Genomic DNA, 16,711 nt, shown 5'->3' on the forward strand with positions numbered 1-16,711 from the left:
GGCATTAGGAATGTAGAGGTGGTGTGCTTTCCTAGCATGCACAGGCCCTGGGTTTGATCCCCAACACTGCCAAAAACAAAACAAAAAAGCCATATTGATTGATTGATCTAAAGAATATTGAGTTTTTCCATTTGTTACATTCATTTATATGGTATCTTTTCCAAACTTTTAGCATTTTATCCTATCTATCCTGTACAATTTTTGGTCAACTTAATTCTGGCTACTGTTTGTCTGTTACAGCTGAGGCTTTCCTTCTTTTGGAGATTCCCGGGTGGTTGTGCCAGCACACAAGAAAGCTACTGGTACTTCTGTGATTACGCCTGCAGCACTCGCTGATCTACTTCTCAAAATGTAGAGGCTTTTACAAAGATGAGCATTTCCGCAAACAATTTTTGCTTCCTTTTCAATCTTGATTCCTCAAGAAAATACAAATGGCCAATTACATTGTCGAGGGGGAAAAAAAAGGTCCACATCAGTAAAGGGATCCACATGTTTCCTGCAACAACTCTTGCTGTGGCCTTGTTCATTTCACGGCTATTCTTTGAGAAATGACAAGAAGCCACTTATTTCAGAAAGGCCTTTTGAATTTATTTTTTAATTGTAAAATATACGTAAAATTCTTTTTATGTATTTTATCATTTATGTGTTTTTATCATTATTTTGTATCATTTTAACCATTTTTTAAGTGTTCAGTTCAGTGGTACTAAATATACTCTCCTGGTTGTGCAGCCATCCTCACCACCCATCTCCAGAACTTTCTCATCTTTCCAAACTAACTCTGCCCCACTCAACACTGACCCCACTGACAACACTTCTCCTGGCCCGGCATCCACCACGCCGCTTTCTTTCTTTGGAAACAGGCCACTTTAAACTTCCTAAGTGGGGTCAAAGTGTCTCTCTTTCTGTGACTGGCTTACTTTGCTCCACAATGTCCTCAAGGTCAGCCACGCTGCAGCAGATGTCAGAATATTCTTCCTGTCCTAACACAGCTCACTCATCTCTCCCTGTAGCAGTGGCCACCAGCCACCACCCTCCAAGCCTCTGCTCTTGGTTCTCCTGGCCACACCCCAGTGGTGGAACTGCAGGATAAGATGGCCATCCTCTGCTAAGAACCAGGCAGGCTTTTAAGTGACTTTTCAGTTTCCCAGGCTCAACAACCTCCACCAATATTTGCAAACTAACTGAACACACTTTAGGAGCCTGTTATTCTAAGTACGGACCCCACCTGGTGGACAAACTAGTTCAGGGGCTCCAAGCCCTTGTCAGGCTGGGCCTCATGGGGGCCAGGGCTCTCTGCTTGGCCTCTGGAATGCCACACCTCCCTCACTGGCTTCCTCCTTTCATTCCTCCCCAGGCTCCTTGTGAACCTTTTCACTCAAACAGTGAACAGCAGCAACTCCAGTCCCTCCAGCTGCCAGACCTAAGCCCAAGACCCTGCCCCCAGCTCCTCCCTGGGCACCATCCCCTTGGGAACCTTTGCCTAGGGGTCATGGTAGAAGTCCTCTTACAGTGAACCTCTCTTTGTCCTCCAAGACTAGTCTCTGTAAAGGGACAGTGATCCAGGTTGCCATCATGGCCTAGGGCCATGGAACCAAGTGATGTCACAAGGGTTGGCCATCAATAGCAATGTTCTAGACATCCAGTCTGGACAATACCTGTCCTCCTGTGGCTAGAGTCGGGAGGGTGACAAAGCTGACAAAAAGAAGCTGGATACAGGAGTAAGCACGACCCTGCCAATGGCAGAGAGGGGTGAAAATGTGTTGTGGGTGGGAAGCAGGGCTTGGGGATGATGTGGATCTCCGCTGCTCCCGGGATGGCCCAGGCAGCCCAGTGAATGGGGGGTGGTCACAGAACTAGAAAATGGCTTTTCACTAAGGTGAGCCCCCTTCTCCCCCCATGCCAGCCCCAAGGACCTTCATGAGGCGGCCCCTCTTCTAAAGGCTCCGCTGCAGCTTTCCTGGGCCAGCTCCCACCACTCCGGAGGGAAGCCTTCCCTGGCCAGCCCGTGACCAGGTGAGAGCTGGGCCTCTGGGCGGGCCCTGTGAATGCCTGTGTGTGTGTCTGCCCAGGCCCAGCAGCCAAGACGCCCCCTGAGACCCTGGGAAGGGAGACAAAGGCGCTCTGCACACCATGTCCTCCCGCAAGAGTCACAGGGCAGCACAGAAGCACCCTCTCCACCCAGAAAGTAAAAACAAAGGTTGGGCTCGGAACCCGGGGCGAGGGGAGGCCTTCGCAGCGCTGGCGCCCTGGGGTTGCTGACTGTGCCTCCAAGAAGGCTGCCCGGGAGGGGAAGCGTGGCAGTCCCGCCGCCTGGAGCCCAAGGGAGGGCCTACGGGCCTCAGGCGGCTTCCCCCTGGGCTCTGCCCTTGGGCCAGTGCGTCTGCCCACCCCGCCGCCCTGCCCTCTCCTGTCCTGCCCTCTCCTGCGTCCCCGTGCACCCCTGCCTTTCCTGTCCAGGCTCCATCGGCCGCCCTCCCCTCCCTCCGACCCGCGATCTCTGCTCGCCACTGGGGGACCCCTGGACACACCCTGGCCCGCCCGCAGGCCAAAACTACTGGACCTCGGAGCGCCACGGCCAGGTGCAGCTGCGGCTGGAGAAGAACTCGCCGGACTCCGAGGCGCCGCACACCGTGCACGACATGGTCATGGACACGGCCATCAAGTACGCCGACTACATCGCGCTGGGCTCCAAGCACAGGAACGGCTGGCACACGCTCACCTACATCGAGTACTACGAACAGTGCCGGCGCGCCGCCAAGGCCTTCCTCAAGGTGAGTCCCGCGGCGCGCCGCCCGCCTCTCTGCTGCGCCTGGGCACCGAACCCCTGCGCCTGCGCGCCGCTGCGTCCCTCCCGCGCCTGCGCGGCTTCTCTCTCCACCGCGTGCTGCTCGAGGCCGCCTCAGAGCTCAGGCTTGAGAGCCTAAGCCTTAGGATCTGGGTTCCAGGCCTAGGTCCCCGTTAGCCCCTCTGTGCCTCGTTTTCCCCATGTGAAACCATGTGGAACTCAGGGATTGTCTAGCAAAAAATAAACAAATATATGCAAGATATATTTACATATAAAATGTTTTATGTTATACATACATGAAATGCATTTTATATCTTATGCAAAAAATAAACTCCACGACTAAAATAGAAGTTATACTCCATTTAACTCCACTTATGTCAAAATGCATGGTCATGAATAGCTAATTAGAACAAATAAAAAGATAGTTTTCATGTTTTATATATCATACATAAAATAATGTGCATATGTTGTACGTGTGGATATATAATATGGATATTTATATGTATTATACATTTACATATGTGAACATAATTTTATACATGTTTTATATATTATATGTGTATATTTGTTTTATATATTATGCATATATTTCTTTTTTAAAATATTTTTTAGTTGTCAATGTACCTTTATTTTATTTATATGTGGAGCTGAGAATCAAACCCAGTGCCTCATGTATGCTAGGCAAGTGATCTACCACTGAGCTACAACCCCAGCCTTATATGTGTTTGTATTGTGTGTGTGCGTGCATATTTATTTATTCATTTATTTATTATTTTTAGATGTAGGTGGAAACAATACCTTTATTTTATTTATTTGTTTTTATGTTATACATACATGAAATGCATTTTATATCTTATACAAAAAATAAACTCCACAACTAGAATAGTGAGAAGTTATACTCCATTTATACTCCATTTGCCAGGGATCAAACCCAGTGCCTCATGCATACTAGGCAAGCGCTCTACCATTGAGCCACAGGCCCCTTATTTATTTATTTTTAACAGTACTGGGATGTAGAATGCCCAAACCCAGGAGCATTCTACATTTTAAGACAGGGTCTTGGAGCTGGGGTCATAGCTCAGTGGTAGAGCACTTGCCTAGCATGGGTTTGATTCTCAGCACCACATAAAAATAAATAAAACAAAGGGATTGTGTCATCTATAACTAAAAATATTTAAAAATTAAAAAAAAAAAGACAGGGTCTCACTAAGTTGTCCAGGCTGGCCTCAAACTTATAATCTGTTTGCTTTAGCCTCCTAAGTAGCTGGGATTATGGACATGTATCACCAGGCCCAGCTGTATTAATATACATTATATGCAAAATATACTATGGTTTATGTATTATGCATATATAGCTTTTATATATCTTACACACATGAATGTTTTATATATTCTACTTATATTTTAAATATGGGCTGTGGCTGTGGCTCAGTAGTAGAGCAGTTGCCTAGCATGTGTCAGGCACTGGGTTTGATTCTCAGCACCACATAAAAAATAAAAAAATAAAGTAAAGGCATTCTGTCCATCTATAACCACCAAAAATTTTCTTTTAATAAATGAATACATATCTTAAATAGGTCTAATGTATTCAATCTATCATATGTTTATATGTTGACATTATCCATTTGATACTTGTATATTAGATTAATACACACTGATGTCTCATGTATAAATATATGAAACACTCCAGAACCCAGTTCTCGGTGGGGGCTGGACTTGCATGCCTGGGTAGCTCCCCACACATGGACTTGGCACTGCCATCAGCTGCCATTCTGAGGATGGCTGTTACTGGGTCTCTTCTCTGGTGGCATTTTTAGCCAGGTCTTTCCTGACTGTCCTTGTTCTCAAAACCCACCTCCCTGTGCCCTCTGTGACATGGTCCCTTTGTCACTGCCCAGCCCTCATGGCCGCCGGATCCTGTGGTCATTTGTGTGTTTGGTTGGTCTGTCCCATGAGGATGAGAAGTGGGGACTGCCTTGCTCTGGCGCAGCTCCCTTCTGGTGTGTGTCGATGTATGAACACCCGTTTTTCAGGTTAGGAAAGGGACCCGAGTGATGCCCGCTCAACACAATGAATAGCTGCAGTAGGTGACAGTGATCTGTGACCCAGAGGAAACTGGGGCAGAAAAGGGATTAGAAAGCGCCAAGGACGTGGTTGAAATTTTAAAATATGATGGCCATGGAGAGAGTCTCGGTGATAGAAGGTGACTTTTCAGCAAAGACCACAGGAACTGGGGAAAAGAGCCACGAGGAAGGTGCAAAAGCCCTGAGGCAGAACTGTGTCTGGCGTGTTGGAGGCTCAGCAAGGAGCCCCTGTTGGAGCAGAGGAAAGGGGGAGGCAGGTGGGGGAGTAGGGCTGGTCCTGCGGGGCCTTGTGGGCTACAAAGAGGACTTGGACTTTAACGCCAGGAGGTGGAAGCTGTGGAGGGGTGGCTGAGAGACTTTGGGCAGAGAAGAGACAGAACTAGGCTCAGATGCCCACTGTACCTGCTCTGGCTGCTGTGGGGAGGAACGCAGGGAAAGCAAAGTGGAGATGAAGATACTTTGGCAGAGATGGAGGACAGGAGGAGTGATCAGATTCTGAAGGTGGATCCAACAGAATTTTCCGTGGGTTGGGTGTGTCAGACAATGAAAGGCACTGAGAGTGACCAAGACTTCTCACCTGTGCATCATGGAAGGTGGAGCCAAGGTCGACTGAGACTGTGGAAGGGTGAGAGGAGGGAGCAGACATGGGCCGGGAGACATCAGCATTGCCACTGTGCTGTGTGGGGTCTGGGCGAGGAAGCAAAGACAGGCTGCTGTATCCAGGAGTCTGGGGTGGAAAGGAGAGACCCTGCCCAGGTCCGATGGGACCACCTGCTCAGTCCCCAGCCAGGGAGGGAGCCCCTGTGCGCCATGTTGGATTGTCAGTCATGTGTGCAGGCAGAGCTTGAGCGCCGGCCATCCACACCAACATTTTATCTGAGAAGGTCAAAACAATTCAAACCTAACAACCAGGAGCCACCAAAACCTCAGCCTGGCGGGGGGAGACTGAAATGACGACACTGTGTCTCTGAGATGTTGCGTTTGACATCGTAGGGAAATAGCTGAAGGCCAGGAGAGGGGCCAAGATGGTGGTGTGTGAACATAGGCGTTAGGAGAGCAGAGCACAGAGTGGCCTGGCTCCACAGGACTTTCAGCATAAAATGCCAGAGCATGTTGTCAGTGTCTTCTTGACTTCCTTAATCTCTGGGCTGCTGTGCTTTGGGTCCAGAACATGCTCTGTGGTGGACACTTGTCTGGGCCAGCGGTATTCCCTCCCACAAGTTGTGACAGCCAAAAATGCTTTCAGGTGTCACCAAATGTCCCAGGGGGCAGAATCACCCTGGTCATGACCCCCATGAGTATGTGGAAGCTGGTCTGTCATGAGGGCTGTCTTAGGAAAAAAGGACCAATGTTCCTCTGAGTGGGGATCCCCAGATTCTGGGCTCCCAAGCTTCCGGGCAGGTTGGGTGTGGTGACAGCCAAGCCCATCTGTGCCTGACCAGCTGTCCCTTCTCCAGCTGGGCCTGGAGCGCTTCCACAGCGTGGGGATCATGGGGTTCAACTCTGCGGAGTGGGCCATCGCCAGCATCGGAGCCATCATGGCAGGGTAAGGGGTGCCGGTCTCTCTCCTGAGCCATTAAGGAAGAAGGCCACCAGCCCTCCCCCTTGTAGATGGTGGGGGTCTCATGGCAGAGTTCCCAGGACAAGGAGCTGACTTCCACTCCAGCTTAGGCTGTGCTCAGTGGGATTTGTCTAAGTGCCAGTCCGGAGCTCAGCTCACCTTCCAGATGTTCTCCCCCCAGCAAACTCCTACACCGCTGTGATGCCACCTCTCCCGTCCCTCCTCCAGGAAGCCTACCTCCCAGTCCTCAGGATTCCCCCGCACTGAGCCCTCCCTCCACTAATCCCGAACACTGGGGGAATCCCTTAAGGACAGGCCCAGGCTGGGGCCATCCTTGGGTCCCACCCTCAGGGTACATCATGGTGGTTGGGGTACCAGGGACTCCCAAGAACCTTCTAGTTCTCCAGAGCACTCCCCAGCAGGCCTTCAGCTCCTGGATTCTGCTTCCAGAGGTTTCTCTGTTGGCATCTTGTCCACCAACTCCCCAAAAGCCTGCCAGGTCATCGCTGAGAACACGGATATGGACATCTTTGTGGTGGACAATGACAGGCAGCTGCAGAAAGTCACCCAGGTTAGTGACACTCTGGCCTGCGAAAACCAGGAGGCACACCAGGGGGCACAGTGCAGGCAAAGGCACGGGCCTCACCTAGTAATGAGGGGAGTCCCATGTGTGTCCCATGAGTGGACATGACGTGCCACTCACCATGGCATTGTATAAGTGCAATCACTGCCTCTGGTTCCAGAACACTGTCACTGCCCTGAAGGGACAGTCACTCTCCAGACCTGGAAGCCAGCCATCCACCTTGCGTTTAGGGATTTGCTTGTGCAGATTTGTCACCTTAATGATATCATGCAACCAAATCCACAGTGGGGGACCTGACTGTCCACAGTGCGAGGCTGAGCGGCAGCGAGGTGCTCTTAGGCAGGGGCTCTGAGACCTTGCTCCCTGCTCTGGGTATACACCCAAAAGATTGGAAAATAGGATCTTGAAAAGAGATCTGAACCCACCCCGAGTCACAGTGGCATGATTCATAGTATTCAGGAGGGGGAAGGAATCCAAGTGTCCATCAACAGATCAATGGACAAATTCAGAGTGTCCACCCAGACCCTGGAGTACCACTCAGCCGTGAGAGAGGGCAGGCTCTGACACACATGGCAGCACGGGTGGACCTTGAGGACCTCGCACTTGGCAAGAACCAGAACCGAAGGACGTGGGGTGTGGCTTTACTTACGAGAAACGTCTAGGATATACAGATCCATGTAAAAGGTGGCTTCGTGGTCACTGGGCTGAGGAAGGGGAATGACTGCTAATGGGGTTTCCTTTTTGGATGAAGGAATATTCTGGAACCAGGTCATATACACAGCATCATGAATGTGCTCCTGACTTCGTCTGCTTTAGAATGGTTCAGGGTGGTACGATAACACGTTATTTTGCCACATTAAGGACATGAGGGACCCCCTCTTCACCTCTGGAAGAAGCCCGGACAGCTGGAGCCTGGGAGCTACCTGCTTCCATGCCCTGCTGAGCGCAGTGTGCCTTCCAGATCCAGAGCTACCTGAAGCACCTGAAGGGCATCGTGCAGTACAAGGATGAGCTTCAAGTGGAGCAGGAGAATCTATATTCGGTATGCCCCAGCCGGGGAGGGCAGGCAGGCAGCCACAGCTGGCCAGGGACCAAGAGCCCCAGCCTCTGGCCTGGGGCCGAGGACACTGGGCTGTGGGAGGCACTGGGGGCCCTTCCAGGGGCTGCCTCTGGCCCCAAGAGCGTAACCCACAGACCTCTCTGAAGTGGAAGGAGTTCCTGAACCTTGCAGGTGACATCTCAGATGAGAAACTTGACCGGGTCATCGACTCCCAAAAACCCAACCAGTGTTGCACCTTGGTCTACACCATGGGGTCCACGAGCCTCTCAAAGATTGTGATGCTCAGCCATGACAACGTGAGTGATCTGCCTGGAGGGGGATGGAACCTACCCGGCTGTCCCCAGCTGGCCATGTGGCTACTCCTGGGGATTGAGACTAAAACAGCCTGCAGGTGACTAGTCAGTTGCCCTTCAGATCACCTGGACCACGGCGGCCACTGTCCAGAGCCTCTGTTATAAGTGTCCCCCGGAAGGGCAGGAGGTCCTGGTGAGCTACTTGCCACTCAGCTACATCAAGGCCCAGATTTTCGACATGTGGGTGGCCATCTTGGTGGCGGGGACACTGTACTTTGCCCCACCAGAGGCTGGGAGAGTGTGTATGATTCCACGTCCCCCTGGAGCGGTGAGTGGCCTCCTCTCTCCCCCCTTTCTCTTCCTGCTTCTTCCCTCCCTCAAGGTCGGCGGCTAGGGAGGGCTCTCTGGGTGGGAGGCTCGGTCCAGAACAGAAATCCTCACCCTGCACCCCCTGGCTACTCGGGCTCGGTCCTTCCCCTCTCTGGGCTTCAGTTTTCCCATGTGCAAGGCACAGGGGGTGGAGCAGACGTCAACCAATGTCACTGAGTGTGACAACATGTGGCCACCACTCGGGCCAGAAGGGCAAGTGCACACAGCTGGATGGAAGCACCAGGAGCAGCGTGGACATGCCCTGGGGCTCTGGCGAGTGAGCTGAGCCACACCTTGGGGTCCACTGCGCGCGAGAACAGCAGCTTAGAAAGGAAGGGAATTCTGGGGGTGCCATGGGCAGACCCATCATCCCAGTGGCCCGGGAGGCTGAGGCAGGAGAGTAGCAGGTTCAAAGCCAGCCTCAGCAACTTAGTGAGGCCCTATGCAACTCAGCGAGACCCTGTCTCTAAATAAAATATAAAAAAGGGGCTGGGATATGGCTCAGTGGGCAAGGGCCCCTGGGTTCAATCCCTGGTGCCTGGTACCAAAAAAAAAAAAAAAAAAAAGGAAGGGAATTCTGACACAAGGTGCAGTGTGCGCAGACCTTGAGGACAAGATGCTGAGTGAGAACCGGTCACAGAAGGACTCACCCTGCAAGACCCACCCACGGGAGGTCCCAGGGATCTCCAGATCCACAGACAGGAAGCAGCGCAGTGGGAGCTGGGGCTGGGATGGGGTGTAGTGGTGAATGGGCAGTTTGGGGAGATGAGATCACTCTGGAGATGGATGGTGGGGACAGCTGCATGGGCATGTGACTGTGCTTTTGCCACTGAACCTAGACCTAGTTAATGAGGCTGGGTGAGGTAGCAAGTGTGTGTGGTCCCCAGCTACTCAGGAGGCTGAGGCAGGATTGCTTGAGCCCAGGAGTTCAAGGCCAGCCTGGGCAGCACGCTGAGAACCCCATTTCAAAAAAAAGGAGAAGAAAAAGAAAAACAGGCTAACTTGGTGAATTCTGTACACTATTAAAAACAAAAGCACAGCAGGTCTCCAGCACAGGAGGCGAGACTCCCTTCCTGCTGCGCCTGCCCCCCCGCCCCCAGTGTGAACACAGAGGTGCACATTGCCATCAAGCATCACACTAACTGCCCTGGGACCACTGTCTGCAGACCTCCAGGGAAGGAGCGAGGAGTGGACAATTTCAGTTTTCTGGGCCCAGAGATCAATTAATGGTGTTTGTAGACTTAGGAAAAGAACGCGTTTTCACAAATTTCTTGAGGGGAAAGAAGGCAAGTTTTTATGGACATGAACACTGGAATTTCATGTTGTTTCCATTGTCAGGGAGCCCTCCTGGGGGTGTGCTAGGGATGGAGCCCAAGACTTGGCGCATGCAAGGCAAGTGCTCTACCACTGGGCCCCAGCCCCTGTATGACAATTTTCTTTTAAAATTTAAAAAGTAATTAATTTTTAAGAATCAATTTAAAACCTTTAAATGAGCCAAGTGCAGTGGTGCATGCCTGTAATCCCACTGGCTTGGGAGGCTGAGACAGGAGGATCACAAGTTCAAAGCCAGCCTCAGCAATGGCGAGGCACTAAGCAACTCAGTGAAATCCTGTCTCCAGATAAAATACAAAATAGGGCTGGGATGTAGTTCAGGGGTTGAGTGCCCCTGAGTTCAATCTATGGGGCCAAACAAACAAAATGTTTAGATGATACACAGTTGTCAGTGTCTGGATTCAGCGTGACCATTCAATCCGTGGATCCCATCAGGGCAATCAGCATTCGTACCGCCTTATGCACTGACCATTTTTGTGTTGGGATCCTTAGGCAATTTTTTTTATTTGTTTTTGGTTTTGTACCAGGGATTGAACCTAGGGGCACTCAACCACTGAGCCACATCCCTAGACCCTTTTATTTTTTGAGACAGGGTCTTGCTAAGTTACTTAGGACCTCACTAAGTGCTGAGGGTGGCCTTGAACTTGTGATCCTCCTGCCTCGTCCTCAAGAATCATTGAGATTGCAGGCACACGCCCCCGTGCCCAGCTCTTCTAGCAATATTTTAAAAGTACATACATACTGGCAGAGAGCCCTGTACAGGTGCCAGTGATCCTGGGTTCATCTTAACCAGTGTCTTGCTCTCCATCCTTCTCTACCAATATTCTGGTTGAGGTCATGGCAGAATCTTTCTTGGTAAGAGAAGACTTTAGGGGCTGGGGGTACAGCAGCGGTAGAGCGCTTGCCTCGCATGTGCAAGGCCCTGGGTTCAATCCTCAGCACCACATAAAAATAAATAAATTATTTAATTAAATAAAGTTATTTTTAAAAAGAGTGAGAGAAGACTATAAAATATGACAAAATCAGTTTATCTCGCCTCCACTGCCCCCGCCCCCACCCTCCCCTGGCCTCGCTCTGTGTGTCGTGTGCTTGTCTCTCCCCATCTCAGCTTGGCCCTCTCTTCTTGGCTTGCTCTAGCTCTGTGCCGTCTCTGTCTGTAGCTCTGTGTCTTTCTCCCTCCCTCTCTGTTTCTGTCTCTCTTCCTAGCACCATCTCTGAATGTCTCTGTGTATCTCTCTCTGTCCCTCCCTGCCTCTATCTCTCCACTCTCTCTCCATCTCCTCCTTTCCCCTTCCTTCCCTCCCTCCCTCCCTGTCTCCCTGGCTCCCTCCTCCCTCCCTTTCTCTTCCCCCTTCTTCCCCCCTCTGCCCTCACTGCCTCCCTATGAGGGCCTTGGGCCTTCACAAGCCCTCCTGGCTTGCATCTCCATCCCTATGCCAGGGCAGATGCTTCTGGAGCCCACTCCTGCTCTGGATGTGGCCACCACTCTGTCCCTATATCCTTCCAGCCCTACCCCAGGTCCTAGCCGCCATCCTCAGGCCTAGAGTTCCAAATCTGTAGCCCTAGGGTGGATGGAGGGCTGGACATGGACAGTGCTGTCCAGTTGGGGGACCAGCATGGCGCCCCATCCTGTCCCATGCAGGGCTTCCTGATGGACATGCTGCAGGAGGTGCAGCCCACCACGTTCTACGGCACCCCGTGGATCTGGGAGAGGATGCTGGACAACCTTAAGACCAGCCAGCTGGACTCCTCCCCCTTCCGCCGGAAGCTGGACTGCTGGGCCATGAAGCTGGGGCTCAGCACCAACAAGAAGAGGATGTTTGAGTGAGGCTGGGCACCCGCAGGGACGTGGGGTGGGCGGCCGAGGCCACGCCAGGTTCCCATGGGTGTGCTTCTCCAGGCAGGTCCACCCCCCACTGTGCTTCCGCTTGGCCAAGATGCTGACGTTCAACAGAGCCAGGAAGTTCCTGGGCCTGAGTCACTGCGAGCAGTTCTTCAACATTGGCCCGGGGCTCCCCACGGCCACCCTGGACTTCTTCCTCAGCCTGAACATCCCCATCTTCGAGCTCTATGGCCTGTCCGAGAGCACGGGCATCCACACCCTCTCCAGCCACCAGGCCTTCCGGCTGCCGAGGTGGGTTCTGGCGAGGACCTGGATGCACCCGAGGCTTGTGCAGTTCCCGAGTATGGCTGTCACCCCAGCCAGCCTCCCATCTAAGGAACACATGTCCGGAAGTACATGACCAGTACCCTTTCTGGGTCCGGACCTGAAGCCCTTTGGTTTTGTTTTTGATTTGAAAATCATTATTATTGTTTTTACTAAAGGTAAAAATAGTCATCTTTGGCTGGTGTCTCTATGAGCTGCTATTAAAAGTGACCTCCAAGCTCAGTAACCCAGGACAACATCTCATAGTTCCTATGGATCAGGAATCTGGGAGCTGCTTCCTGGGTCCTGAGTTTGGGGACAGGCTGCTGACCAGGGCCATCTCTCCCAAAGGCCACTGGAGCTGGAGGGTTCTCTGCTGAGATGACTCCCTTGCATGGCTGAAGCTGGAGGCCCCACCCAGCTTCTTGCTGGCTCTTAGCAGGAGGCTTAGTTCCTTTGCTATGTGGCCCTCACCACAGGGCTGCTTGAGGTTCCTCCTGACATGGCAGCCAACTTACCTCAGAGCAAGAGATTAAGGTGAAAGGCATGATGTCCTCTGGGGCTAGGGTTCTGAGAGTGGCCAGATTTAGCAAAAAAAAAAAAAAAAAAAAAAAAAAAAATACAGGACATCCAGTTAAGTTTGCAATTTAGATAAACAGTGAATCATTGTTTTAGTATAAGTATATCCCATGTACTATATGGGCCATTCTTATACTAAAACCAAAATTTGCCTAACATTCAAATTTAAGCAGGTGTCTTATATTTGATCTGACTTTAGAAGTGGCACTTGGTCACTTCTGCCACATCTCTCCAGCCATGGGACACCAGACCTATCGCCATGGGGGAGGGGTTTCACAAGGATGTGGACACCAGGAGGCACCAGGACCTTCAGGGTCCCAAAGCGGCTCATGGGGGAGGTTTAGCAGGGGATTTGGGCAGCAGTTGTTTCATGGCAGCTCCTGGGCTGGGCAGAACCCCTACACTGCAAGACCCATTCTGGGTGGGTGGCTGACAGGGGCCCTCCCAGCTGCAGGGCACTGAGGGTGGCAGGTCCTGACCTCAGTCGTCTGTCTGAGTGGAGGGGGATGCTCTGGGGCTTGGCCTGGAGCAGGTGCAGCGCAGCCTGCTGGCCGTCCCCCTGGAGCGGGTGCAGTGCGGTCTGCTTGTTGTCTCCCACCCTGCCGCCTCAGCCTTCGTACCTTCACTTTTTTTCTCGTTGGCTTGCAGGTGGCAGGCCTCTCACTGTGTCCTCAAGTGACAAAAAAAAAAAAAAAAGTAGGAGCGTTCTCTGCGGCCTCTTTAATAAGGGCACTAATCCCACCTTGGGCCCCGCACATCCTGATCTGACCCAGTCACCTCCCACCCCATCTGCAGGGACCACCCCTGGGGAGTCCGGGTTTTATGCATGTGAATTTTGCCAGAGAGGGCACAGTTGGGGCCACAGCGATGAGCACCTGGCCACTGCTTGGCCCCAGCTGAGTGTCCAGCTGGGTCTCCTGGGAGAAAGCACGGCAGGGATGGGGGTACCCGCGTGTCCTGGTAGGAGCCTGGAGCTTGGAGAGGCAAAGGGCCAGGTCTCCAAGCAGCTGAGCAGCAGGAGAGCCCCCTCCAGCCCCAGTATTCTGGATCCTACTTCTCCTGCATGGAAACCTGCAGCAGCAGCTGGCAGGCCCTAGAGGCGTCTTGCTGTGTCCCCCAGGCTGGGGGCCATGAGATCACACTGGCAGTCTCCCTTCAACCTTGGCTCTGTGCCTTGTGGGACTCTAGGTCCCAGAGGAAGCCAGGAACCCTTAAAAGGGGCTGCGCACAGGGTGTGGCACCTGGCAGCGTCTGACCACCCCCCTCCCCTCCAGCTGTGGGAAGGGGCTCCCCAACACCCACACCAAGGTGAAGGAGAACGAGAAGTGCATTGGGAACATCTGCATCTGGGGCCGGAACATCTTCATGGGGTATCTCAATGACAAGGAGGGCACCCAGAAGATGATGGACTGTTACGGCTGGATGAACACCGGAGACCTGGGCTGCTTGGATGTTAATGGCTTCCTTTATGTCTTGGGCAATGTCAAGGGTGAGGCAGGGTTGGGTCTGTGGGGCTGCCATGGATGGTGGTGCAGGTGGCATACAGTACAAGGCCACTTAGGGCCAATACTGGGCTTGGAGGCAGGGCCACCCTTGTGTGCCTGGGCTGCTGTTCTGCAAGGGGGGGCTGCTGTGGGACGGTGTCTCCTACCTGATCTGCTGCCTTGGCATCCCCGGTGGCCGACTGGACGTGGCTTTTCAGAGTTGACCCTCCTCCCTCCCACGTGTAGACCTCATCACCCTGAGCTCAGGGGAGAAGATCAACCCCTGCCCCATCGAGGAGCGGGTGAAGATGCACATCCCCATCGTGCGCCACGTCATGGTGGTGGGCCAGGACGCCCCGTACCTGTGTGCCCTCCTCACACTGAAGGTGCCTCGGACAGTCTGGGATGGCGGCTGGTTGGTGGGAACTGCTGTCCTGTTGCAGGAAGAGGAAATCGAGGCTCAGAGCTGGGGGGGTGACTTGTCAGTCCCCAGCACGGAGGGCACCCCTGGCTCTGAGGGCAGTGGAGCCTGGTGTTTGTCCTATGGCCTTTCTCAGAGTGGGTGGAGGGCCACTGCTCAGGGATGCCAGGTCTAGGACCTCTGGTTGTAGGGGAGAGTGGGCTCTGGGGACCGGAGGTGCTGGCCTCCACAGGGACAGGAACTTCCCCCAAGAGCAGCATCCCAACCACGCCAGGCTCGCCCTCTCCAGGAGGGGAGCCCTGCACACAGGGGACATCCCCTTCCTCCTCCTGGAGGCAGCCAGGACCTGGGTCTGGGAGTGAGTGCCCGCAGTGGATGGGCTGGGTGGAACAGGACAGACAGTCTAGTGACCTGTGACCCACGGTGGCCAGCCCCTGGCCTGGTGTGGTGGTGGGTATGGATGGTTGGGGGGCAGCCTGACCCCGGCCCCCTCCACAGTGCCAGATCAACTCAGAGACTGGAGAGCCCCGCACAGCACTGACCAGTGAGGCCGTGGCTTTCTGCCGGAAGCTCAAGAGCCAGTCCACCAGGCTGACGGACATCCTCCACAAACACGACCCCGTTGTCATGGAGTTCATCAGCCAGGGGATTAAGGCTGTGAATGCAGAGGCGCCCTCGGAGAGTGCCAGGATCATCAAGTGGGCCATACTGGACACAGACTTCTCCGTGGGTGGCGGGGAGCTTGGTGAGCAGATGGTGGGCAGTGGTCCTGGTTGGTCACTGGCCTGCCAGCTCCCCAGACATGGGGGATAGGCGTTGACCAGCCAAACCTACCCCAGCCCCGTGCGTGTGTGGGCTCCCTTCCCCAGGGCTTCTGGAATGGAAGAGGCGCTGCCCCCAACGCTGCCCCCCACCCTGCATGTCCACATCTGACCCAGACTTTTGGTGCAGTCTCCACCCCAGGGGTCATTTGTACCCTAGGACCTTGAACACTTTTGTCAGAATGCTCCAGATCTCAGGGTGGGGTCCCCACACCTGCCCCCTGGTTCCCTTCCGCTGGCTCCCAGTAGGGCCTCCAGCTCCCCAGGACCCGCCCTCTACACCCTGGAGCCGCTCGCCCTGCTGTGTGGGGGCTTCCCAGGGCAGGTCCACTTCATACCTCTGCTCTGTCACAGGAATCATGGAAAGACTGAAGAGGGTGGCGGTGGCCAAGATGTACCAGGCGGAAATCGATGACTTCTATAAGGATTTTGGTTAATGACCAGGAGGCTCTGCTGGGCTGCCTTCTCCGCAGGTGGCCTGACCCCTGCCTCTCTCCCTCCTGTTGACAGTCCAGGGCTGATTCCCAGAGGAAGGGAAAGTGCCTGTAGTGAGGCGGGTTTGAAGGAAACTGGCTCTCTCTGGACAAGGGCTTTACATTTTAATAATAAACTTGGTTCACTAGGGCGGCTCTCAGCTGGGACGATCCTGCTCCCGGGGGATCCTGGGTGGTGTCTGGGACCTGTGTCTGTCAGCCTGGGGAGCTGCTGGCCTGGAGTGCTCAGCAGGAGGAATTGCCCGCCCAGCTCTGAGATGTCTCAGTGCTGAGAGGGACCCTGGGCTCAACCAAGTCCTCACTCTGGCTTTGAGTAGAGGTCCTGGGAGACTCAGAACTGCTGCAATGGAGCCCACGGGCTTCTTGCTTTACTCTCAAAATGATTCATGTGAGAAGCCACTGAAGGGCAGCTGGAGAAGGCTCCTCCACAGACAGGAGCCACTGCTGTGTGCCAGTGCCTGAGGCACAGGTGCTGGGTGAGCCTAGGTGCAGGGAGGAGGGGACACCACCCAGGTTCACACACTGTACTCATGAGGAACACTTAGGGGACTCCTGGTTCAAATGGTGCACATTAAACCCCACCCAGAACCCAACTATTAGAAGAGGCGTGGAAATGAGCTCAGAGCCAGGCACGGTGGCCGTGCCTGTCATCCCAGTGAGATGAGAGGCTGAGACAGGAGGATTGCAAGGTTGAGGCCA

General features: G+C 53.5%; 1 protein-coding gene across 1 annotated transcript; it reads left to right on the forward strand.

Moving 5' to 3' along the window:
• Positions 1-928: 928 nt before the first annotated feature.
• LOC308645560 (long-chain-fatty-acid--CoA ligase ACSBG2-like) lies at positions 929-15,955 on the forward strand (the record flags this gene model as incomplete). Its single annotated transcript, XM_081287766.1, has 13 exons — positions 929-939; positions 2,198-2,771; positions 6,327-6,415; positions 6,881-7,001; positions 7,975-8,055; positions 8,220-8,369; positions 8,488-8,664; positions 11,710-11,891; positions 11,968-12,201; positions 14,067-14,281; positions 14,523-14,662; positions 15,196-15,442; positions 15,873-15,955. 13 exons carry the CDS (start codon positions 929-931, stop codon positions 15,953-15,955), a joined length of 2,304 nt encoding a protein of 767 aa, XP_081143892.1.
• Positions 15,956-16,711: the final 756 nt, after the last annotated feature.

Source organism: Spermophilus citellus (assembly GCF_964194105.1).
Source record: "Spermophilus citellus genome assembly, chromosome: 3".
Taxonomy (NCBI): Eukaryota; Metazoa; Chordata; class Mammalia; order Rodentia; family Sciuridae; genus Spermophilus; species Spermophilus citellus.